The sequence below is a fragment of the Orbicella faveolata genome, unplaced genomic scaffold (assembly GCF_042242905.1).
Source record: "Orbicella faveolata isolate gen_17 unplaced genomic scaffold, um_ofav_v1 contig_3, whole genome shotgun sequence".
In the NCBI taxonomy this organism is placed as follows: domain Eukaryota; kingdom Metazoa; phylum Cnidaria; class Anthozoa; order Scleractinia; family Merulinidae; genus Orbicella; species Orbicella faveolata.
This window is the reverse complement of record NW_028301558.1, coordinates 13,116,356-13,142,770: the sequence shown is the minus strand read 5'-3', so window position 1 is coordinate 13,142,770 and position 26,415 is coordinate 13,116,356. Positions and strand designations below refer to the sequence as shown.

Sequence of the window (26,415 nt, the reverse complement as noted above, 5' to 3'; positions counted from 1 at the left end):
TCTTAAGTTCAATGGTGTATTTGTTTTAATACGATAGTCAAGTGAAAGTTATGTACCTACATGGTAACTTGATAACGATAATATTAAGGCACCCTCACAACGAGGGAAGGCATTGCTTATGCCATGAAGCATGCTTCATCAGTTTATGTTGCGCCATGTTAAATTGTTGAATTGAAACAAAAGCTGTATAATTTTCACACAGTAACAGGAACGTGCTAAAAGTAACTTTTCTCCAAATTATCGAAAACTTGACTAGCGCACTGATATATTGGTTCAGCAGACTAACGTAGCAGTGCATCATAAGTACAAAACATTTAACTGTATCTGACAAGCTTTCCTGCCAACCACTGACAATGCAGTGTAGACATGAAGAACCCCCATTTGGCAGCAACACAAATTTAAACTCAAACAAAGAATTTCATCTAATAATTTAAGAACTGCTTTTGCAAGTTCTTTTTATTTCGTAATAAGAGCCTAGTCGCACCAACTTTATATAACTGTGTTTTGCCATTCTTTACCCTGACCCCAACTCATTTGCCCACCCCTCTCAAACAGGTTAGGCATGGATGGGTTGCCATTTCCCTTTTGGTTTCTGCCATAAGACTGTCTCCTGGTGTCATGACAAAAATTCCCGAATTTGAAAATTTCCCTCCAGTAACATCACTTGTGATTAGGATATGATATTTGGCAAAAACCATCAGAATATTGACAATCTTAATCGGGCAATGAAATCATATTTGCAAATTACACCATTGGTAATAGACCTTCCCCACATTCCACTTCAGTGCTTACAAACAGAACCAGAGTGAGGTTGGGATGGACATTCTCATACGGCGCCATGGTTTGTTGGAATGCGGGAAAGCTCTATATGGGCTTATAAAAAACAAAAAGACAGAAACTTGTAGACTAAAACGCCATTTACATGGCACAGTATAGTGTAACAGTAGGGCAAGGCTGGATATTGGTGAGTCTAACTAACTGTTTGGCAAGGAAGAGATAGCTAACATGTACACCCTCCTATCCCCATCAGTTCTGTTTGACCCATTTCATTTCCTAAGCCTCCGTTTTTATTGATGACATGGTGAAATGGACGAGTGTGTTTCACCATAATGATTCAAGCTAGTTGTGAGCATGCGCAAATACCAACACAAGACACCAACGTACATGTAGCACCGGGTATTTGGGAGAGTCCCACAATTGTCCCATTTTTAACTTTCTGATCTTTTTTTAATAATGTTTTATTTTTTTATTTTAACATCAAAATAACAAGTTTTTTTCCCGCCAGTGCTTCACCAGTTCATTCTGTAGTTTTGCCCCCAATTTTACACCACACAATGAATCCTGTTGGTGAAGCACCTTGTTAATCCAATGGAGTCTGCTAACAATCATCGGGAATTTTCATCTGAGAAATTTAAGCACAGAGGCATATTAAGATATGGCCTGGGCATGCTAAGAAACGGTGATTCACCCTTTCCTAGCTTACCCAGGCCATATCTTAAATACCTCTGTGCTACGACGCATGATTGAAACTTGCCATGATTAAAACACATTCCTCGCCTGCCCCAGGGCACCTTGTTCTTTCAATGCCAAAACCAGAGTGACCTGAGAAAGGCCAGGCCCACTGTTTCACTGGTGCTCTGCTAACCAAAATAGACAGAGGCTACAGGAAAGAAGAAAGGTTGAATTGCATCATGGCTCAAACAGAACCAGTAGGGACAAAAACGTACTTGTGTAAACTGTCACTGCTTTGCCATACGGTTCATCAACCCTGCCAATAACCAGCCTTTCCCAACCTGCTTCTTATACCATACAGAGTAAATGACTTACTTTAATTCAGTTAAAAATATATTACATGTAGTTAACAGATACAGTTTCAATTTTATCCAGAGCTACTCGTGCGAGTCCTTTGAAGATCACTGTAAAATAAAAAGACAGATTAATTTCCTTGATTAAAAAAGTTGTGATTTGCGGATGAATTGAAACTAAGAAAAGCTACTGAACAGCAATTTCTTGTTGTAGTGTTTATACTGCTGTACAAGATTGTTGCAACTTTGTGGATAAAATTCTAGTGTGCGACCATTCGAGTGAAAGTTATTAAGCACCAGTACAGTTGAAGCTCTTCAACATAGACACCAAAGATCATAGCTGAGTGTTCACATTGTGAGGTGGTCTGTATTACTATTGAGGCAGAGATTGTACGATAATGTGTTCTCTGGGAGCAAGATAGTGAACTTAGAGGTATTGGAGTTGTTGTAGGAACACTTTTATGCGGTACTGCATGTTTAATATGCTATACAAGGTTGTTTTAACTTTTAAGTCTGGGTAAAGCCCTAGTGTGTGATCATTCAAATGAATGCTATTGGGCAGTACTTTCATACGTTACTGTTAATAATAATATTATTATGCCCTGCTACAGGGTGGTTGAAACCTTTTAATAAAATTAAGTTTTATTAAGTCTTGGTGTGCAACCATCAGATTCAAATGAAAGCTAAGTCCTAAGCTTCACTTTCTTGTTGTACTGCTTATTGTGCCCATGTACACCAACATTTAACTTACTGAGCTATGTTTATGAACCAAAACAACAAACAGAATTTACAAACCTGGCCAACAGAGACATAGTAATCATGAAAGTAGCAAAGAATCGCTAAGGGCTGGCCCAAAATAATTGACACCCAGACTAACACATTCCCATAGTTAGGATATTCCTTCAAAAAATGTTTTCCAAAAAGATGTAGTGGCACCTAGTTAAAAAAAGAAAAGGAAAAAAGAAAAAAACAAATTTAACGCCTTTTAATTAAAAGTTACAGTGTCTCCCTTAATGGACCCTTTGCAATGTTTAAACCCTGGCTGAGGAATTGAAATAATTATTCTGATCACCTAATTATTAACTTGACAATGTAGATTGGATACTGGATATTGGAAATTACAGTCATATGTAAACTTATTTTGTCAACTTACTTGCGAAAGCATTGCCAAGAATGCCCAGAATCTGAAAAGCCTCAATGGAACACTGACTAAAAACTGTAAAAAAATAACAACCATTAGTTGACCAGTGATCTGTTCTTGGGCAATAGCTAGTGGTTTCCAAAAAAATTTTTGTTGGCAAGGTGGTGATGTTGGGGGGGGGGGGGGGGGGAAACTGGGTAGAAGCACTGATCTACTAGCATCTAGGGAAAGAACCAATACTTCTCATGCTTTAAAATCTGGTGTGAATCTTTGGCCACTTTCAATTGGTTGGCTTGATAGCTCAGTCGGTAGAGCACTGTACTGCACAGGTATCGCAGAGGTCATGGGTTCGAATCCCGTTCAAGCCTGGATTTTTTCAGGCTTAATTTGACAACTCCTTAAGTTGTGTACATGTATAACTATGATGATCAATCATGTCTTCATAAATTATCTTTCTTCGCAGTTCAAATATATGATATTTTGTATATTCACTTGAATGCAAATTTATACCATGTAAATATAAGGTACATACTTCATGGAAGAATGCAGACAGCAAAAATACTGCTACTTGTGCCTGACGGGATGAATACCCTGACTGCAGCATCGGTGTGTAAAGATGTCTGTAAAATTACAACAAAGTATACATCAAAAACTGGAGATTGATCAGCACATGTACCTACGTTTTATAAAGCCCAGCAAACACCCATTTAGAGGCTGGGGTTGCCTAGTTCTTGTGCAGCTTTTCTCCCTGGCCATCATGTTCAATTCATTTTGGCAGCATAATAGTAAAGCCTAGGAACTAGGTTGGGGATGATAAGAGATAACTACAATGTATATTCAGAGGCCTGGAGAATTGTGTTCCAAACAGTCTGATGCCATATCAATAGTTACACTAGTTGCACCACATCTAAACCCCATCTACATCAATGCTGTAATGAGATTTACCAAGAGAGCATCAATGACAAGAGAGATAATCCTCCATAGAGGCCTTAGTTTTAGATATGTTAGTCCTTTGGCGAGGATGGTTTTGTGGAGGATGAAAATGGATCTAGAGTCACTTGGGCTGTCTACATGAGCAAAATCCACCTAACAGTATTGTTTCTAGACCCTCCTGGGATTTCAGATTTCTGGCATATACATATATAACGACGGGAAACACAAACCAAATTGAACAATCATCACATGAAATCTGAGGGTAGTCTAGGGCACTTTCCGCTGGACCAAAAGTTCCAATGATGATAAATTTCTGGACATCACAAGTGGTGAATGACACTTACAGCCTTTGCCAGAATTCTAGAAAAGTGGTCAACCTCATGAGGTAAACTCAAATTGTCAAGAATTTATTACCAAGAATTTCTGTTCCATTAAATTTTTATCTCGTTATTTCCAGAATTTTCGGTTACTGGTAAATGGCTTTCATTTTGGAAATTCAACAACTCTCGGTTTTTCCTAGAAACTATCCCAGGAAATTTCCACACCATTTGCCGCTGCTTTGAATTCTTGTTTGCATGGAATGTGCTCTAGATTCCTGAGAATTATCATGGTTCAAAAAGCACAAAAGATAACAAACCGTCTCGCCCAGCGATGAACAGGAATGTTCCAGTTTTGCCAGAAATAGGCAACATTTGGTGAGTTCCTAAGAAATAGAGCAAAGAAGCAAAGATCACTTTGTAAATGTTATATAATTTAGCAGCAATCCTAAATCAAATTTTACACTACACTACACTCATAGAAGTAGATACTAGGTAAAGGTAAAGTCTGCAAAGGAGCCAAGTGGCCCATCAGGCTGGAGCTTATCCCGGCTTCTGTAGCTTGAAGCAACTAGGAGTATTTCTACCCCTCCTTAGATGGGATACTAGTCCAACGCAGTGTTACCCCAAGCGTTATGTTTGCCAGTACCCATTTATAATACACCTGGGTAGAGAGAGGCACTGTGGGAGTAAAATGTCTTGCCCAAGAACACAACACTATGTCCCCAGCCAGGGCTCAAACCTGGAGACAAGTGCATTAATCATGAGGTCACCATGCCACCCACAAGAGGTGAACAGTGTATATTATTTTATTTAGCAGACTTATAAGTTAATCCACAGAGAAACGTCTGTAGCCTGTGACCTACAGGCAATCATGCAACTATGCCATTTTCAGTCCATTTCTCTACTCTTATTAACAGTTTGCAACTTTGTTACAGGCTTTTTTAGTTAATTTTGCAGAATTCTTTTCTTGTAGCGATATTTCCTTGTGGTACTTTGCATATCATGATTAAAACCACAAGAATATTGCAAACATGTAATGTCAAACAGGGAGTTTTCGTTAACTTTGTTTATGACACGTTACATACTCACCACCAATCTTTATAGAATGTTCTATCCCCAAACTTTAAAACTTCAGCAGTAACATTAAGTCCACTATGAAAAAATGCATAAAAACATAAAAGCCAAATCAAATGATTTGGGACCTGCAAAATATAAAAAAGGTGATACAAAATCAGTATGAAAATTATTGATAATTTTTTATAATAATATTATTTTTATTAGGAGAATTTGTCTGTAAATCAAACTCTCTGGGCCTTCTTGTTTGACTCTTTTTAACTTTGATAAAATTAATGCATTAAATGTAAGAATAAATTATTTTAATGAGTAACTACTCACTACAGGTTTATAACTTACAGCAAGTTTCATCACTCTCTCCAGGCCCCTGCCTAAGTCCATCTCCTGTTTAAAAAAAAAACCAACAATTTTTAAGGTTACATTATCAATATAACCTTGTTCATTTATGACATCAGTTCACCATTCACTATTGATGTAATTATATGATAACGGAGATATCAACACAGAGCCATGCATGACAGCCACACATACCTGAATAGGTTTCCAGGAGTTCTTAACAGTAGGTACAATCCACTAGGCAAGCAAAAACAATGTTAAATTAGCCGTCATAACATTATAAGGAAAGGGAAAACACACTGATGTTGTCTATAGAAATAAATAAGTTTTCATATAATTGCCCCAATCATTTCGATTGCCACCATCCTTTACAACCACTGAGAGGACGATGCAGGCAATCCAAACGATTGGGAGCAATAAGGGGGTTCTCATATAATTGCCCTGATCATCTGGTACATGGATGAGCAAAGTGAATGGTCAAGGTGCAGGACAGAACACATCTTTCGTTTCTTCAAGCAACCTCCATACAAGACGCTAATGTTTTAATATCTTCTCTCTGCCTATATCTAGGGGACAACCAAACCAAACTTTTCTTCTATAGCTTTCCAAGTGTTGAACCTAATGTACTTATTTTTATAGTCCTTCAAAAACTTGTTGCATGGACACTGGTATTTTTGGACCTCTTCTTCCATGAACAACATTAACGCCTGATTAAACTCTACTGTTTTGGTGGCCATCTTGGTTGTGAGGCTATTATTGATGCACCATGGGACAGTTCGGATCTCTTGATCATCTATCAGTGAAAAAGTAGTTCTCATAAAATCGTTCACGATCACCCTGGTCTGTGACCAATTGCCTGAATAGAACACAGATGGTCCAAGCGATCGGGATCGCCCCAATTGCTACTGGTATTAACGATCGTGCAATGTCCTCATATAATCGCCCCGATTGTAATACCACTTTTTCAAGAGACAGCGGTGATTGAAATGATCAGGGTGATTATATGAGAACCTTGAACTTTAAGAAATGTGTCAAGCTTGGATAAGCTGACTACTGGTAATGTATGTAATCTTGAAAAAGGTATTCTTAGTTGCATGTACAAAAGTTGAAAACCTACATGTATGAGAACAGCAAGCACGCAAGTATTGTTTCAAGGTTCTAACAACTCCTTGTTTGCAGTGATAAATCAGATGTACATAAACTTATACCTTAGACTTGAATATTTCATAATTTGCAGGAGATGTTGATCTGCGGTGATGGGTGATACTTGTCAAACAACAGTGGTCAACGTGTCCATACATGTACGTGTAACCACTGATGACTGTTGTGAGCACAACATTTGCAAGACAGATTGACTTCATCTAATATCATCTTAACCCTAACCCCTTCCCTTTTTCCTTTATTCCCAATACCCATGCATGCCCATGCTCATGCCAGAAAAGCGCACAGTGTTTTAGTTACCTGTTGTACTGCTCCAAGAACAATTCCAATTAAAAAGAACTGCAACAGAAACAAATAAAATAATAATGTTACAGATAACGTACAATATCTTGCATCAAAACAACTTCATGCATAATTCTAGCCAATATTTCCCAGTATAAAATTATGTACTAGGTATCACACAATTCTTACAGCAAATGAAACAAATAAATATGTGGATGCCTTTCTCTGACTTTTTTTTTTGGCAATAATTATTTAGTTATGATCTTTCAGTGAATCTCTAGGGTTCAACAATTTGTTTTTAATTAATAATTAGTTTCCTTTGAAAAAGCTCCAAATTTACAGCTTACATTAACATCAAGCTATGGCACAATTAACGTTTACATATAGATGTAATAAATATTATAATTATATTTATAATTTTTTCATAGTTTTTTGGTAACAAAGGTAGACACGAAGGATATGGGAAAAGGAAAAAAATTCCTGAGAACAGGAACAACATGATACAGCCTGATTGCAAATTACATTCAGGTATTAATATTGATCAATCGAAGTCAGAAGTTGAAATGATAAAGACTTACAAATTCTGCAATTCTTCTCAAGAGGAAACGTATTCTTATTCTTGAGTTTCTTGGAAAGTTAAGCTCATAACACAGGGTAGGTGCCAAAATGAAGTAATACAAATCTGAAAAACAATCAGTATGTTTTACATTCACATAATAAAATTAGACAAAGGGTTGTTAGCTGAAAGAGATGAATGTATTCTAACCAACACAGTCCATTTTACAATGTCAATAGTAGCCTTACAGTACACTCTACAAATTTGTTCAAAGCTCTGATAATAAGAACATCCAAAGGACTTTTGTGACATTTTAACTTCATATGCAGTGTATCAGCGGTACATTAAAAATGGCCAAACAGTAATAATTAAATTTGCATATCCATGTTACTCATCCTGACCTCTTTGAGTGAGATTGTTTGGGTAGACTGTCAGTGAAGCAGTTTCAGGTTTTCCATTTGCGATTTGTCCTGCAAAAATGTAACAATATTATAAAATCTATGTATAAAGTGGTTGCACAAAAACTCACACAAACTTAAATATAGCACAGTTGTACCATTTACTTGTATATTACATATTACAGAATCTGGAGTTAAACACTGCCACTGACTGGATGAAAGTAAAATAATATTATAAATAGTCACCGTCTTTGTCATGTTTGACCAATCCTAATCTGTGCCATTTGTTGACACAAATATAGCTAATTAGCTTCAGCCAGACAACAGTATACCACATGACGGCAATCAGTGCTGCCCCTATAACGTAAAAAAACTTGCAAGTTAATGATATTAACTACATGTATTTTCATTAATAAATTAATTAGTTACAATTATGTTATATATGTAGTTAATTTATAACCATATTTAGCCCTGGGAGGGGGAGCAGGGGCACAATGCCAGCTCTGATTTCAATCTTCAATCTTACAGTATCTTACAAAAATGATAATCAAGCTCTATGTATAGTGGTGCAGTGGCCAGTGAGATATAACCACCACAGAAAGATATAATTATTACCACACCTCTGTCCCCATCCCCCTTAGTGGCCATTGCAGAGAGGTTCCATAAAATAAATATTATTGCATACATACATGTATTGCACAAGTACAAATGCATCTACATGTACACTGTAGCACTAAGTGTACTTACATGGCGGAGGATGGAAAACTAGCACCACTGTGCATGGCACTATTAGCATGGTCAAAAGAAAAACAAAATGGAAAAAGCGTCCAATCCGCTCAGATATTTTGCCCTAGAAAAATGAAATGAAAAATTGAGACAGTTGGATTATATGTATATACATGTAACTCTACAAAGGCAAGTAATGGAGATAACCTGGATACCTGATCTTAGAGAAACAATGCCTCTACATATATGAACAATGTATATTGCCATCCCATTCTTCCCCATTTCACAGGACATGAGCATTCCAGGAAAAGAGGTAATGCCAGAAGTACAGTACTGACATTCTACAGTGTAGGCATGGTACCAGGGTATGCTTACATGGTCAAAACTATTTTTTTTTTTATCAAGGCATAATTTATAGTAATTTTATGTTCAAATTTGTTCTTGCAGGCAGCCAAATGGTTATAACTGTGCTACTCTAACTCCTGATCAAGGGGTCCTGGTTTTAGCACTGTTCAGTGTGTTGCATTCTATGGCAAGGCCCTTAACTCTCAGAGTGCCTCTATATCCCTGCAATGGAGTAGAAATACATGTACTCCTTGTCACTGCACACCTAGGAAAACCAGGGGTTATAACTGCCGGTCTGATGGGCCACTCAGCTCAAATGCAGACTTAACCTTATGTCCACACTAACAAAGTTAACCATCACTGGTACAGTATTACGGGATTGCTTTTACTTACTAAGGCCAGTAGCTTCTCTAAGCAAAATATTGCTTGGATAAAAACATTCGAAACTGAAAAGCAACAAAAACAAATATCTAACTACAGAGAACAAGTTAAATTCAAATCGTATGAGTAGCTATGCAGGATAAACAAAGGTATAATATTTTGCTGTCTCAAAATTGGATTCTTCAAAATACTAGGAACTGAGTTTCAGTTTAGAGTTGAATTGAGAAGTATATTTATCTTGCTGTTTGACTGATCCCTTGAGAAATTTACAACATACAACATTATACTTACAGATCACAAGTGATGCTGAAGGCCAGCGGTATGGATCTTCCAGAAATATTGTTATGACCTGAACTGGGTCGATAAGTAGGCCATACCTACAGGAAGGGAAGTAAAGACAATAATTATTTTGAATGAGTTTGTGACACAATGATCGACACAACACGAATGAGGTGATAAAAAACAAATAAATTAAAAACTTAAATAATTATTAGTAAGTTCTTTTACCTATAGTAATGAAAAAATTGAGATGACAGCCAAGTATAAGACTAGACAAGTGTTTCTAAAATAATTAATTTTTACTAACCAAATACTTTCGAAGCTATGAGGGGCCCCCAGTTTCATGAATGAAAAAAAAAAAGCTCACGCTTATTAAAGTTAACTAAAACATAAATTACTGAGACCTCCCTACAACCGTCACCTCTCTGCAATGGCCAGAGAGATATATAACAACTACAGAAAGATAACTCAATGATTTTATTTTTACTGACCAAGTACTTTTGAAGACATTTCAAAATATCTGAGCAGATTAGCTGCCTTTTTCGGTTTTTCTTCTTTTATCAATGCTAATACTGGATGGAAAGCTAACACCGCTGTACATGGCACTATTATTTTAATAGTGCTATGTACAGTAATGCTAGTTTTCCATCCTCCACCATGTAAGTATCATTTATCTTAACTATTAAGACATTAATTTAATGAAAAAATTAAACTTACTTTAGCACATTATCAAGTGCTAATCTGAAATTTGACAAAATCTGCAATTAAAGAACATATTTATCTCATTAAGACCCATAAATACTAGGGGCTACAGCACATAAATCAAATGACCCTAAATTAATCATACATAAAGTAACACCTTTCATTAGTAATTTTAAAACACTTTTTTAACACTGAGAGCTAAGCAATAAATAAATAAATATTATGTTAATTGACCGCTCCCACAATGGGGCTTTTCAGCCAAGGGCCTATGAACCAAAATGTTACTGTGTGGCACTAGATTTTCACGGGAGTTTATTTTTCCAAATCGGTGATTTTTTTGCATTTTGCGGGAACTAATTTTTGCGATTGTAAAAGATTTTTCTTGCTGGGTACTAACTTCTGCAATTTTTGTGAGACTGAGTTAAATTGAAATAACAGCATTTTCACATTTTTTTAAAAATTAAACTGCTTGCAAGTGACAAGTGAAACAACATGTAGAGATGTAAAACAGTAACACCCTAGTCCTGTAATCAGTTTCACTCTATCACAACTACATTGTGCTCTTGTGTGGAATGGTAGATGCTATTCTCAGTGGAGTACCTTCAGATGATCCTTTCCTGTAAACCTATTTTTTAAGTTTCTGAACATTTTGTTTCTCATTTCATCGTTTTGTTTCTGAATGAAAGAGACGCTTTAAATAATTGACAGCAATAAGATTCTACTTGTGATGTTTGTGTAAACTGTATATTTATTTAATTTCGCCAGTGGAGTAAATTTTTGCAGAGAAAATTTTTGCGGGAATTTTTTCTGGGAATTTTTTTTTCTTGGGATCATGGAAAAAAACCGCAAAAATTACAAATATTACAAACATTAGAACCTCCAAAATTTAGTACCAGAGGGTATGTTACATGTATGTTATAACGTTAGGACATTGTTAAAAATCTCACTTTGCAGACGGCAGAAAAATCGGCTTTTTACAAGAGTGGTTCAGGATTTGAAGCTGGGACTACTCTGAACAACACCACCTAGTGGTCCGAATGGGACTTTGACCAGTGTTCTCAGGGCTTCAAGTCTGGGACTCTTAACACTTTGCCACACTGTCTCCAAGAAAGTTTGCTGACAATGATAATTTAATAATTATTATCAAATTATCATTGCCAGCAAACCTTCCACAATAGCTATTTCAACTACCTCCTATGGTCATTATTTTACTCTTGAAAGAAACATCTGAATCAAGCAGGAATTTACTAACTACACATGCAAGGTTCATTCTAGTCAGAGATGTCCAAATTCCAGGAGTTTTCAAAGTACAGAATTTTCAGGATAAACTGGACCCACGAATGTTGTAGTGTAATAGAGACTTGTTCAGAAAACAAAATGAATGCTTTTTGAGCAACTGACTTACTAAGAATATATTAATGTCTGCAGTTTAAGAAATATATAACCATACATGTAAAACCCTGTTGGCTAAATTCCTACAGGCATTATTAATTTATCTCAAAGTGGTACCAGTAACCATTCATGGTACCCGCCAAGTGTCAAATGCTCTCTTTGAACTGTTTGTTGCTATGAGACCGCAGAATGAAACCAACTGCACATGAAGCAGCTGAGTTTTAACCCCTGTCAAACTGCCTCTACTTCATAGTGTTTCAGCTAAGAACACAACATAATATGATCCTGGCCAACGGTTTAACCCAGACCTCTCAACCTGGTATCAAGGCTTGATGCAGATCACAACTCTTATAATTTCTTGTCTCAAAAAAAAAACAAAAAAACTAATAATAATAATGCTTTACAAAATTCAAAACTGTGAACCAGCCAAGAAAAAAAAAACACCCACACAACAACTTGTATCAATTTAAACTACTTCTGCCTAGCAACAGGCTATGAGCATAGCATATGCATATATAAATATTTTATCTATTTGCATCATCATAAACAAAAAACAAATTTGAAATTGACCTTCAACAAAAAGCTTGATCTACCAATAACAGTGCATGATAGATCTTAGCTATTTTCTAAATTACCCTAAAGAAAAAACAGACTTAACAAGTTAAATTTCACTTTTGAACGTGACTGCATCCAAGCCCACTCAGGTTGGGGTTTAGCTTTTTCTCCTTTAGGAAATGAGTTCTTTTATCATGTAAAAATTACTCATTGTTTAGGAAACATTTTTCAATAAAATGTGGAGATGTAAATGTCTCCAAAAGGGAACAATAACTAGCAACCTGTAAAGTATGCAAAAAGACTGATTACGACATTTGTATACACTACGTGATCCAGGACACGAAAATTTCATCCACCACTTTCGAATGGTGGAAGGTAAAACAGACTTCCATTTACCTGGATGGCCAGACATTTTTCGCCGCTTCAGCAAAATCGCTATCGAAAAATTTCGAAATTTTCCGGCGGGAATGCTTCTATCTATTCCAAATTTTTTTTTTCTTACCAGGAGAACAAGACATAAGTTCACTAGCCCTCTGTAGTTGTCAAAACCACTGGTGGATGTTAAAAGGGATTCTTCACACTTGTGAACCCTGGAATTCGAGACAAGAACCTCTTTCAATGTGCAATGGGAAAATCTGAGAAAAATATATTGTTCCTGAACCCAATGTTTACGGAAGGTCCTATCTGATCACTCACGGTGTTCCATAATCGACAATCGAGTTCTTTGTTTTCGATTTCGTTTCTGTAGACTTTTCCACTCGTTTGGGCGTCGATCTGTGTCTTAACGTGGTCGAACTCATGGTTTTGAAGAATACATAAGTCTACTTTGTCCTTCGCTTTCTCTCCCCAAACATCACCTTCGACCAGCGATCGGTGATATCAACAAGTCAGCACGTGATAGTGAATGGTCTTACAATCTCTCAGGGGTAGGGAAAAATGCGAATTTATAATGACTACGAAGCCGAATGTCCATATTTTAGTTTATATTTTAATAAACAAGATTTTATGGCAAGATTCTGGAAATTATTTCTCGCCTTTTGTCTCAGATATAAAGGTTTCAGGTCAAAGGTGTTGTAAAAATCTGTTGAGTCTTCTCCTGATAGCTTTTGGACTGCCCATCCCTACTCCTCCATACTCGGTAATTTCTGCAATTCGAAACCGCTGGTAAGAGAAATGCGGCTCAGTTGGTTACATTTTTACAAATTTTCTTGATTATTTTTCGGTTCATCATGGATAAAGCCAGTAGTTTTGTACTGTTCTCTTGTGATTATGATGTAAGTTATTTCAATAACCGTCTAATCCTCGAATTAGCGCCTCCCCTCAAATAAGCGCTCCTCAGTATCGGCCAAAATTTAAAACAAGCGCCTCCCTTCGAATAGACTACGAGTAGCCCCTCTTTTGCTTAGTCCGTCGTGCGTTACGCGAAAGAAAACCGCGAGGAAAAAATGGCCGCGCGAAATCGAAAGCGAAAGAGGGACTACTCGTGGTCTACCCCTCGAATAAGCGCCCCCCTCCCCTTGTCTTATAGAAAAGTACTGAGCCAACAAAAGATGCGTAGTTTTGGTCGTGTTCAGTCACAAACAAGTGATTATCGACTCATTCAAGCACGGTGCATTGACCTTCGCAACGGATGGTGGTGAAGATCTACCTGATTCATTGCCTAACTGCCCAACCAACCTTGTGCAGCAGGCTTAGACCAGCTAAAGAGGTTATATTACGTAGTTCTTCAAGAGAGACAGGATCCTTCTGAGACTTCTGAGGGACTGACACCTACATATATTGCAAAAAAAAAACCGATCATATCTGACCACGATTTAGAAAAAATTATATAAGCGACGCCCTCGATTAAGCGACGCCCTCGATTAAGCGCCTCCCTCGCTTGAGCACCTTCCGTCTTCTCCTAAATTAATAAGTGCCCGGGCGCTAATTCGAGGATTTACTTTATGCCTATCTGGTTATTTTAGACACAGTGGAGAAACAAGAGCATGATACAATATTAGCTTAGTTCTTATTTTTTTCGTCTCCTCAAGCTTTTTAAAGCTTAAAATACAGTATACTCAGGTTACGGACCGAATTCATGAATGAGCTTAAATTTTGCAAGGTGTTTACACTTCTAGATCATTCTAAAAATTAGGATAAATCCTACAAACTGGCTCCAAGGCTTAGAAAATTTAAAATTTTATTAGGATGGACTAACGGTTAACTTAAACGTCTAAAAAATAGTTCAGTCGAATGAAAATTCAAGAAAAAAAATGCATAGTTGGGCTACAATTTCAGAAATTAGAGAAAACGTGACAGGCGTTTTTATAATCGCACTCTTGTTGTTTAAAATTTGTTTACTGCTTTGAGAATGTAGACTTTGTTAGACTACTTATCATCTTACCGTGACGGTTTTCTTTTCTCTTTCCGGCATAAATTTGTCGCTGAGTGGTAAATTTTATAATTTGTCAACGTTGTTCAATGACTTTTTGACACTTCCACGAGATACAAAAGAGTTTGCAGTGAGGCGCGTTTTTATGACGCGAAACTTATCTCTCATCATATCCAATCAGATGTGAGCGTTTTTGCGGGTTGAGAAAGTAAAATTACGTCTTGATTTTTTTAGGTTGGCATCTCGGGCTTCGGGATTTCAATACAGGCCTCGATCGGGTAGTTTTCTGACTCCTCCTGTAACCGACGCGGTATTCAGGTATTGTTTTGAAATGTTTAAAGGATTGCTAAGTAACAACCTTTTCAAGGTTAGCTTTAAAAATTCCTCGAACTTTTCAAAGCACTTCGGGCACTCCGACTTAGAATTTTCTCGCCCGTCTTGGTGAGGTGTGGTCCGTCCGTGGTCCGTCGCGATGTCCCAGTAAAAATTACGCGGTAAGTTTTTAAACTGAGTCTACCATGACTTACCAGTAACAAAAATGCCCAATTTACAAATCCTTGAAAACTCTCAAAACCGCTGAAGGAAGTGATTAAAGATTCCGCAAAGCTATGCACACTGGAACTGGAGAGAGAAATCGATTTTAATAAACAGGAGTCAGAGTATCACGGAGGAACTAAAACCGTACCTAAGAAAAAGGGTTGTTAATGTACACATGCGAAAACATACTTCCAGTTGGTCTTGGATGATTTTTTTGCCATTTTGGGCAGTGATGATATCCTTTTCAGTGGAGGAATATTCATCATTTTGATTCTTTTAATTCCTTCCGAAGGAATTAAAAGAATCAAAAGTTCTGCAAAAAGCACTTGATTGCTCACAGCACACTTGATTCGATTAGTGTCGATTAGTCATTATGACGTCATTAATCAGCTCGTGGCATCCCAACCTCGTTCTTGAGGTAAAGAGAGAACCCGGGAACGAGGTTGTTGGCATCGGAAACATCAGTAACTCTGGATCTTCAGGGGAGGGGATAAATTTAGCCGCACTATGTTAGTTGCTGAAAGTAGTCAATAGCTCTTTTTCAATCTTGTGTCATCTTCTAAAGCAAAATCTTTTACCTTTTATTTATGAACTGATCTTGAATCCTTCAAACAATTTGCGCGCGCACTAAGTAATGTTCCTAAGGCTGAAAAATGCCTGAAATTTCTAGGATTTTGAACGACTTTGACAGAATGCAGGAGTGTAACTGAGCAGTGACTTAGTAAATTGCCAGTTGTATCAGAAATCGAAAGCAAACCTGAATCGATGGACTTACATTTAATACATAGGCTGCCATAACAGTTGTTTTAGAATTTATCTTTTTGGTTTGCTTGTTTGTTTACGTATTCGTTTGTTTCAATCTGTTTATTTACTAGTTGTATCAAGCTTTAAATAGGTGCACCCTGCAAGTAGAGCGTTTGCAGTTCTTTCCTTCCCCTAACCGCTCAAAAAAGAGATAACTCGGCTCTCCTCGTAGGGTGACAGGCAATTATTACCAGACAGAAATAATGCAGAAAGTATCATATTCGTTGAAATACAGTCGTTTGGATCTAGGCGTAAATATGTCCGTAACTGTGGACGAAACTTAAGATCAGGCGTTCCTTAGAAATCCATGTTTTAAGTTTCCACTTTGCTTATTTATTAAAAACATATTGACAACTCTATTGGGCGCGAACGTTCGCGTGAAGGTATGCCAAACTTCAAACCGATGGGTAATGACCAACTACCCAATAGGATCACTTTGTTTTCTCCAGACGTGTGTGGGTTAGATGCACCCGACTACATTTACACATCGAGTAGTTTATCGCATCTAAATCAGGTGCAACAGGCAAGCACATCCACACGGCTAGATTACCGAGTGCCAATGTAAATTAATGTGACAGTTTTCGCGGTTCAACTTCAACAAGAGTCACTCGTCAGTGAATCGCGCATGTTCATGGGGTGTTTTATTATCATTATCATCATCATCATCATCATCATCATTATTTGATTTTCGTACTCTCCGTGCGCATACTCGTAAGCATTCTTCTCTTTTTGTACACAAATTACCCTACTGAGTCCCACGCATTTGCTCATTAGAATTCCGATAAGCTTTTTTTATATTACTCAGTTGGACAGTTGCCACTTGTTGGTATGAAAATGGCGTCGCCGCAATATTTGTTTACTTTTTACTTATATTTCAACACTGTTACAAGCTGGGTGTAAGTTGAATTTACCGCGCATATCACAAAAATCCGGCCCCGTGGCTATATATATACTGTATATAAAAAAAAAAACCGTTGGTGTCAGAATATTCAAAACCATTCAACTACAGTTGGACCCCGCTTATTCGATCTCGGCTATTTCGAATTCCTCGTTATTTCGAACTCAAAACTATTTTCCTTGGATTTCTCCTTCCTTTAGTCAATCGGCTATCTCGAACACCCGCTATTTCGAACTGTCATTCATTTCCCCTGAGAGTTCGAAATACCGGAGTTCAACTGTATCAGATCAATAGGCCAATTCTCAGCTGCCTTTGCCCCTGTATCAAAACAAGTGTTCGCCAAAACCATTCAAACATGGAAAAAGTGGCCCATCTGCACTTACATTTTCATATAAATAAATCTCTTTTTTTCATATGAAAAGCTTTGTACGCGGACTCGTTTTGAAACAGAGGCGCAAGGTACCTCGGAAATGGCTTATATTATAGTTGACCTATTAATTATTTACCACTAATCAGAAGCGACTATTTACGATAAGCCTTTTTTTTCCTTAAGAACCAGAAAAAAATATTCGTACTTTGAGCACCGCGGGATCACTTTTATCTAAAATTTGTCTTTTCTTACTAGACTACGAGTAGCCCCTCTTTCACTTTACGGTCAGTCGTGCGTGACGCGGAAGAAAACCGCGGGTAAAAAAGTGGCCGCGCCCAGGATCTCGCGCGGTTACTTTTCTACTCGCAGCTGTTTTTTTTCGCGTCACGCACGACGGACTGAGCGAAAGAGGACTGCTCGTAGTCTACTTGTTACTTACTAAGAGCACAAAGCCCAAGTTCAAAAATCCTTTGAAGTTTCCAAAGGCGCTGGATGAGATCAACGATTCAGAATGCTCATGAACTGGCCTGGAAGTTAAAGATAAGAAGTGATTGACGCTCAGGAACCAAAATTAACGGTCGTTTGATACGAAGGCTTCTTCGTGGAATAAATAAAGCGCAAACTTACTTCATGTTTAAGTCGAAACTCTTTGCAACCCGTTTAGGCGTGGATGCCTGCTGTACATTTAATGGAGGAAAATTCATTTTCGCATTCCGTCTGCACAGCATCGATACACCGATAATTCAAAATTCGATTCAATAATTATGGATTAGCTAGGCATTCATGACGTCACTAATCATGCTAGTGGCATCGAACGCAAGAAGAGCTTTGCATGCGTGTGAACTGGTTGCTAGTTGCTTGCTGCTGAAAGGCTAAAGTTTTCTACAGGCAACCCCCCCCCCGGAAAATCAGAGAATACAAACAACACTAGAATGATGCGTGAGGTCTCCAAAGACAATTTTTCCCCCATGGGTTTGGCTAGAAGAGCCTAAAACAGAGGCCAACCAATCCACATCCTTCCTGGGTCTTCCTGAGTCTTCGCTGTCTCCGCGTACAACGCACAAAGGTTTACCTGTAGAGGAAGCGCGCGGTAGGAATAGAAAATGGCGATGCACGTATGGCAATGGGTCGTCCTTGTGTGAGTTCAGCGCATCACGGCGATTTCACGTGTATTTAAAAATTTTCGAGGTCGATAGAGAAGGAGTATTCAGTCAAACCAGATCACGCTCGCCCGACCCACGAATTTTGCTGTTGGACACGTTTTTATTGAGCTCCAGATAGCTTTAATTAGTTTTTTTTTTTTTTTTTTTTTTTTTTTTTTTTTTTTTTACAAACGACTTCTCAGTCAAACATTGGAAAATGATATTATCCCGATCCCACCTTGGGGACGAAAATACTCCCCAAAGTGAACTTTTCTACGGCCAAAGGCACCTTTTCCTGTTCCAGAAGTGTAACAACTCTCGTAAGCTTGTGATTCTCTTCATTGTTATCAGCTGTTATTGTTTTAGGGCTAGGGGCATTCTGCTGTTTGTTCTATTGTTCTCTCAAAGGTTAGCAAGCCATTTATCTGAGACCTTTCGAGAGGCTGCTACTCACCCTCCTGTTCAATCGTCGAACAATGGATGAAATCACAAATATAACGGTATTTTCTTTGGTAAAAGCCCCCCTCTCCAATTATCAATTGACAACTGATAGGAATGGACTCCTGTCCGCCAAAAAGACGTCTTAATGAAGCTTCGGCTCAGCTACCCGCCTTCTCCCGTCAAGTTAAATTCTTTCACGATGTCTCGCAATGTTGATAGAAAATGATAAATGAACTTAAAAGAAGGAGTTGAGAGCTACAGCACTCATTGATGACTCACTAGATGAAAGCATTGGGAAATCAGAAAGGGAAAAATTTAATATGACATTAAAAACAATTAAGATCGTGATCAATTTCAGTTACTGTTATTGACGCCTTCATACACGCCGTTTTTGTGGCTGCCACGAACATGTAACAGAAAAAACTAAACACCCACGGCTGTTTGAGGAATGAGATAAGCTAGTCACCAAAGAATGAAAAAAAAAAACAAAAAAAAAAAACAGCACACAAACAAAAATCGATTAATGATAACGGTTGAGATGGTTCAGTTTGCCTTAGAATTGAACTGCCTATATTATAACCGGCGATCAAGTTAAAAAAAAGAACAGCCGATTGCATGTTTGAATAAAGTTTTCTTGTTAGTAAGTTTATTTTTACTGAATACACTTTCACCATGTTTACAACTTGATTCAAATCAAGGCGACAATCTTGCTAAAATTGAAGATTCCTCTTTGATGGCGCAAGTTATAGATAATTAATGAACGGACCTCATTTTTATGATAAAATAAAAGTTTTTAAAATGTGACAATTAAAGAGCATGAAGTTCCGTAGATTCAACTGTGGCAAAATTTCAGGACGTTATAAAGCAGTAACGATTAAAATAAAAAGTGCACGTTTTAAAATTCACGTGGAAAAATTAATGTGAAAAAATGGAGAAATAAAATTGGAAGCCTCCGCTTTACGATGGACGTTGGCGGGTTAATTAATTAAGAATTTACACCGTTTACGTTTTCAAAATATGTATTCAGTTAAAAGTATTTTTTTAAAAAAAAAATCCTAAAGTTTAAAATTTGATCTGACGTACTTAATAAACGCACCTTTTTTTAAACAAGAATCTTCAAGCTTTGCAGGGTTTTTGAAGATATTTAAAATGAAGTTAATCCTAGTTCACTTACCAATCTGCGTCCTCAACCAGCTACGGAAATTAATTTTGCAGATTACGATCACATTTACGGCTTCCCCAACCGCTGTTCAAACCGGTAGTAAATTGTATGATCATTTGCCATGATGATATCATGCATAACCGCATGTGATATCTTTGGCTACAAAGCCTTATGTTATTGTTACGCCGCTGCGATCGCTTGCATTTATCGATAGTTTTATAATTAACAGAAAGAACGCTTTTGAAACTGCATTAAGCAACAGAGAAAAAACTCGTTATCTTGGAAATAACTGAATTCTGAGCTGAGGTGTCACCGCAAACGAGCAATAAAAATGAAATAAATACGCCAGGTGCGAGAGAACGCGGAAAGTTCGCACGGAAATCACTTTGTTAATATCAACAGCGCCCTGTGTTTATCAATTAATGACGTACGCCTTGGTTTTTAAAACGAACAAGTGCACGTATTTCGTAATTAAACAGACTCGAGAAAATGCGTACGGAAGCCCTGACTTGCTACTTGTGTTGATGCCACGCGGATTAAACTGAGCACCGCCAGACCATTCAGAAACGGAGGATAGAATTGTACATGAGGTCTATGGACAGAAATTTTAAACTGTCCAAACTCGGCGAGAGTGTTTACAACGCACTAACAATGAAAACTCAAGTGGATGAAGACGACAAACGGATTTTACAATATAGCTACAATTTTGCGTCGGACACAGAACAGAAGGCGCGACATTCGTTTTCAACCGGCGAGGTTAGCTATGGTGAATTGACAAGAAATAATCCAGTAGCTAGATCAGAGCGGATCACTAAAGCGCTCAACAAAGAGACGACATTGAGAAGAAGCAATTTCTCCTTTTCTGGCAACGAAACCGAGAAAGTGTTAGCACCTCCAAAAGCGAAGAACGCGCTCCTTTACGGTGCGGCTAGTCAAGGTTTCGTGGAGAAGTTTCCAGCGGACTTTGCAGCAGAAAGAATTGCCGCGGAGAATCCCGTAACGGAAAATCCCGTAACGGAAAATAACGGTTCACGAGGACCTCGCACGCGTAAATTAGGGCTCGGAGATAGAGCAAACCGCGGACTCATGAGTCACAGACTCAGAAAAAAAGGTGTTTGCGATTCGAGTGACAATTTTCATTATCAAAGACAATTTCTGCGAGTTTTAAACAAGCGATTTTAGCGAATATGTCTCGCTGGAGAAAACAGACCAGGTCTAACAAGTGAAGCTCACAACATTAACGCAAGTTTGGGGCTCTCAAAATTGTGTGTGTATTGTGAATATCATATGTTGTGTATACCAATTGCCCTGATAACGAAAAATTTGAATTGAAAACAGGAAATATATGTATGTTCAAATACTCACAACAAACTCGAAGATTGTATAAATATAATGATTTTAATTATAAATACACCACATTATTTTTCAAGACATCTATAATTTATAAATGGACGTTGAAAGTTTCAATTTGTTATTTTACAGAACATTGAAATCCTATTGCTCTCTTATTGCCCTGCAACGTCAGTCATCCAGTTCAGTTTTGGTTTCGTCAAAAAAAAAAAACCAGTTTTCCTGTTGTAAATATTAATGAAGAAAAGTTTTAGACAAACTTGCCGATTTGATAGCATAAGGTGAACAATCACCTGCAGTGAAATGCAAATTCAACAGTTTTTGACTAATGGCTTTGTAACTTATTTTCGAAGCAAGCTTTTTTTGCTGTCCAAATCAGTGACAGCATCGCGCACTCGCCAAGAAAACAACGACAGGTAGTCCGTTGTAGAGAATAATATCTTTGACAGTTGGTTTAATTAGATGCGATGTATATACCGCTGCGGCAAATAAAGCTCATATTTTAAAGGAAAACTTGATTATCAGAGATAAGAAAACTTGAAACTTGATCTGCTTTTGTAAGTTTTTATCCCAGTGTAATCGATGCATTATGCTGCAGCTTCCATTGAAACTGGTGACCAAATATGATGATACATGCATAAGTCAGAGGCAACGAATATTCATTTAAAGGGATTTTATTTTTTGCTCTGAATGACAACTGAAACCTGATCGATATAAATTACCCAGGGCTAGAGCCAGATACTGGTAAAAATACTTCAAAACTGATTCACTATAGATCCTCAATCCCCGAAGAAATGGTTATAAGGTAGACATATATTTAATATCACAGAACATAACGCGCGTTTGTGCGGCAATTTTGTATTTACCTTTGATCAAAATGGACCAGATAAAAAAGGCTTTTCTTCAAATTCATTTTCTATGCAGTCACATTTATATTCAAGAGTCGGTAAATACAGCAGATTTATGATGTCATACCAAAAACATGTTCCTGACTGGAGCGAGAATTTAAGGTCTCCTCCACACTACGCCGGAGAAATTTAAAAAAAGGAAGCTTTATTTCTACGTTTAGGCCTACTGTCATGAGAACGAAAACGCTCTACAAACCGGAGAAATTTGAAAACGCCGGATCGATTTTCGTTTTCGTGTCGACAGAGAACATTTTAAAAATGAAGCTTTCCGAAAACGATGACATCACGATAGTCATGTGATTTACCTGTCCGAGTTTTTTTTTAAACACAAATCCAAAATGGCAGGTGATTGTTGCGTTTTTAAATTCCTCCGCCGCGTGTGGCCGGAAATCATCTGATGCGTTTTCAGAGTGAAACCTTCGTTTTCAAATTCGTCGGGCGTAGTGTGGCGGGGCGTAACCCACTCGAGTAAAATTGTGCGACTGAAATTAAATGAAAACGAATTATCATAACTGTCAGTGGAGATTATTATCTCCTTTCTATTGCTTTTTTTTAATTTCAGAATAGACTAACCGTAAAAAATTGATTAAATCCGTTACACATCAGCTCGAATGAAATTTGTAAGTTAGGGGTTCGTAAAAAAAAGCTATAGCAGAGTAGAGAGGTTGTGTTTGGTCCAAGAGGGAATTAATGCGAACTTTGTCGAGTATTTGCATCAAGTTGTGTAAATATGGCGTTATTTGACCAGTTCATTAAAAAATGCGGTGGCCTTTTAACCCTTCCGTGTTTCACAGGGTTGTCCAGTACATGTAATGTCATGGCTAGTAGGAGGTGGCCCGGTACAACACGAGCAACGTCAACTTGATTTCTAATACTAATATATTTTGAAAAGAACTTTAAAAAACTTCCACAGTTAAAGGAAAAAAACTGAATTAAAAAAGCCATAACCTTACATGAGGAAAGAAACAAACACTTCACAGTTAAAAATACAATATACAAAATGGAGATTCTTTCTAACCGACATTAGGGCCAACGAATAGCATCACTTGGTTTTCAGTCGCGACAACACTAATCACACTTCGCATTCAGTAAAGCTACCGGTACCAATCACAGCTCGCGTTATAAGAAAACCAATCACAGCTCGAGTTGTAAGGCATCCAGTCAACGCCTAATAACTCATCGCTAATGAAGACCATGCTAAGTTTCAGAGTAAATCCTACAGGTGCCTCGTTAGCGCAGTAGGCAGCGCGTCAGTCTCATAATCTGAATCAGAAATCTGAAGGTCGTGAGTTCGATCCTCACACGGGGCAGACTTTTGAGAATTTTCTCCCTTTGAACGAGATCTGTTTCCTTTTTCGTTAATCTCCACATAGTTAATTGAGGAAAATGATTAGGAAACTTGGCAAAGTTCTTTGTTGTGTGTTTTCGTTTGCTATTTTGGGGGTTGACCCTGAAGACAAAAACCTGGCGTAATACAAAAGGAGGTTTCGTGTGGTCATACATGTCAACTAACCAATAGAAACATTGCGATTACGCGTAGTCAATGAAAAAAAGACAAAAGATGTACTGGGTCAAGGGCCTTCCAACATAAATCTTAGTCTGTTTGTTTGCTTCATTGATGTTTACCGGCCTTGCTAACCATTTCCCTCTATTAACTATGGACAGACTGATAACAGAATTGGAAAACAATTATATATATGAGCAATACTCATCGTTTTATTTTTTCAAATAGATTCTGATCTTTAGCTATAAACTTTCATTTATAAATATATTTAGCTTCAATATACCTCAGAAATGTTGTTTTAGATATTTATATTCCAAGAACCCATTGTTTAAACTTCTCCTGGACGTTAATTTCGCAACAGCCGACCAAATCGTGGTAAGTTCTAATTAGTTTTACAGGGAAATAACAAAACAGTAACATCGCCCAATATGGGACTTGAACCCATGACCCTCAGATTAAAAGTCTGATGCTCTAACGACTGAGCTAACCGGGCGGCTCATACAAATGACGAGACAAATGATGAAACTTTGTCTTGATGCGGTGCACATTATTGTGACACTAAAACCCGTATCAAATGTGTACGTCAAATTCTGATCACACCAAGAACTACAGTAGGCCTCCATTCTACTTTAGCTTCACAACATTGTTTTGAGCTCTAGCTTTTCAGATGCAGTTTTTTTTTTAAAGAAAACATAAATCCAAATAGACATAAAATCAATTGGTGTGTGATAACAAAGGTCACGTTACAGCTGGTACACGTTTTAGTGTCACAATAATACTAGTAATGTGCACCGCATCAAGACAAAGTTCCACCATTTGTCTCGTCATTTGTAGGAGCCGCCCGGTTAGCTCAGTCGGTAGAGCATCAGACTTTTAATCTGAGGGTCATGGGTTCAAGTCCCATAATGGGCGATTCTATGTTTTGTTTTTTGTTCAAGACACAATGCAACACAAAGTGAGGCAAGGTGTATAAAATCATATTCACTCAATAAAAAAAGCACTATTTTCTATGCAGTACTTGAGATGTTAGCCTAATCATAGATCATCCTCACTCACCTCATAAAAGCCTTTGCTACCCAACAACATGCCGTTTTCTAGTACTGTGTTGATTTTGCGTTCCGGGCGCTAAATCGAATTATTACGGTGCATCCCTAGGCTGTAAAACTAATTAGTACTTACCACAATTTTGTCGTGGAATTTTGAGTTCAAAGTACGGCTTTTAAAACAAGGCTGCTGGAAAATAAATAACCTATCTGATCAAAGCGAGATATTTAGCATGGAATTTTGAATTCAAAGTAAGGCTTTTTTTGCAATACTACGCTTTATGTAAAATTTTACAAAAGCTAAAGTTAATTGCATCACTATCACTAGTCTTGATTGACGAGGTTCGTTGTAAGGTTCTCTCTGCCATCTATTAAATATTACATGTTGCCGCGAAAGGGTAGTTCAAATTCGTCGACAACGTATACCGTCTGCGAATGCCGCGGAAAAAACCTCCGGCGCCTCGCCGCCGAAAGCAATGCAATCTACAATGTTATTCCACCAGATATCATGGTCTCTGCAACATTCAGGAGGAGAATTGGAAGCAATGGAAAAAGAAATATAATTATGACTTGGTCTGGAGCGAGAAAGCCCCGAGTATCAACTCACTGAATGTTCAAGCACGCGATTGATGACGATGGCCTTTAAGAGTCCAAACCACGAGCTATATTGATCATGAAGAGGAAGATGTAAACGATTGGCAAGGTGTAGTTATGGGTATAAAGATGAAAAGGTATTGCATCGACAAAATATCGTAAACGAAATTGTTCCAGCAAGAGGGAGAAACTTCGGTACCGAAACGCTTGGCGACTTTGTAGCTGAGTTAAAAAAGAACCTTGACGAGGAGCTGCAATTATTGTTTACGGCTTTTTTACGACACTCTCATCTGCGATCGATCATTCTTGGGATGAAACATGAGCAAACCACAAAAGCAGCCTCTTAGGATGAGAGACCTCACATGTAAATGGGAGCTTAAACAATGACGACGGCGAAGCCAAGGACTATATGCCTAGTAAAAATTGAATTTAGTATATTTTACTCACGATGTCCAGGACACTTATGGCTGTAAAATCTTGCTCAGGCTAAATATGTAATGACAGCGTTAAATTCTAAATGAAGAGGAGTTCGTGTCAAGATTATTATTCATCGATCTTAATCGATCTGTGAACACCGATATCCATATTTTTCGTCAGTCTCAGTGATTCATTTGTAATCAATGCAACCGTCGTGGTACACGTTCTCTAGACAATGCAAAATTTGGTCATTTCAGGTTCTTGTTTTGAAGAGAATGCAGGATTCGACAAGTGTGAGAAATTTTAAACTAGAGATTAAACTGAAACTGTGTTATCAATCTGTTTGCTCTTTCATCAGTTTTGAATGCAGGGGTTTAAGGCGCGACTGTTCACCGATAAGCAGACAATTTACTCTTATCGACACGATCAGTTTATCCTGTTCAAGGGTGATTGTTATAGAGACATAACTGCATTATATATAGCTTTTA

At 37.7% G+C, this 26,415-nt stretch overlaps 2 protein-coding genes, 1 long non-coding RNA gene and 4 other non-coding genes across 8 annotated transcripts; 4 read left to right on the top strand and 3 right to left on the bottom strand.

Annotated features, from left to right (window-relative positions):
• Window positions 1-899: 899 nt before the first annotated feature.
• On the bottom strand, window positions 900-13,295 carry LOC110048289 (diacylglycerol O-acyltransferase 1-like). Of its 2 annotated transcripts, XM_089297547.1 has the most exons (18): window positions 13,083-13,295; window positions 12,889-12,976; window positions 10,455-10,495; window positions 9,750-9,835; window positions 9,471-9,523; window positions 8,754-8,856; window positions 8,253-8,363; window positions 8,010-8,078; window positions 7,631-7,734; window positions 7,071-7,109; window positions 5,805-5,846; window positions 5,613-5,657; window positions 5,289-5,401; window positions 4,517-4,582; window positions 3,479-3,566; window positions 2,959-3,021; window positions 2,601-2,741; window positions 900-1,916 (listed from the first exon to the last, which is right to left on the bottom strand). In XM_089297547.1, the coding sequence occupies exons 1-18, from the start codon at window positions 13,184-13,186 to the stop codon at window positions 1,914-1,916; spliced, it is 1,359 nt and encodes a 452-aa protein (XP_089153673.1). In that variant the 5' UTR covers window positions 13,187-13,295; the 3' UTR covers window positions 900-1,913. The 2 variants fall into 2 exon arrangements, with proteins under 2 accessions (XP_089153673.1, XP_089153672.1); XM_089297546.1 differs by having other exon boundaries at window positions 1,887-2,741.
• Window positions 3,237-3,314, top strand: Trnac-gca (transfer RNA cysteine (anticodon GCA)). The gene is given in 2 exon segments: window positions 3,237-3,273; window positions 3,278-3,314. It is a non-coding gene; the product is annotated as a tRNA-Cys (tRNA).
• Window positions 10,797-12,882, bottom strand: LOC149106479 (uncharacterized). Its single transcript, XR_016209635.1, has 2 exons — window positions 11,631-12,882; window positions 10,797-11,555 (listed from the first exon to the last, which is right to left on the bottom strand). It is a non-coding gene; the product is annotated as an uncharacterized LOC149106479 (long non-coding RNA).
• Window positions 13,296-20,509: 7,214 nt separating the features above from the next.
• LOC149106478 (uncharacterized) lies at window positions 20,510-21,974 on the top strand. Its single transcript, XM_089298863.1, has one exon. It carries the CDS (start codon window positions 20,697-20,699, stop codon window positions 21,291-21,293), a length of 597 nt encoding a protein of 198 aa, XP_089154989.1. The 5' UTR covers window positions 20,510-20,696; the 3' UTR covers window positions 21,294-21,974.
• A 1,619-nt stretch (window positions 21,975-23,593) lies between these two features.
• On the top strand, window positions 23,594-23,679 carry Trnaf-gaa (transfer RNA phenylalanine (anticodon GAA)). Its single transcript is given in 2 exon segments — window positions 23,594-23,630; window positions 23,644-23,679. It is a non-coding gene; the product is annotated as a tRNA-Met (tRNA).
• A 614-nt stretch (window positions 23,680-24,293) lies between these two features.
• Trnak-uuu (transfer RNA lysine (anticodon UUU)) lies at window positions 24,294-24,366 on the bottom strand. Its single transcript has one exon. It is a non-coding gene; the product is annotated as a tRNA-Lys (tRNA).
• Window positions 24,367-24,712: 346 nt separating this feature from the next.
• Window positions 24,713-24,785, top strand: Trnak-uuu (transfer RNA lysine (anticodon UUU)). The gene has a single exon. It is a non-coding gene; the product is annotated as a tRNA-Lys (tRNA).
• Window positions 24,786-26,415: the final 1,630 nt, after the last annotated feature.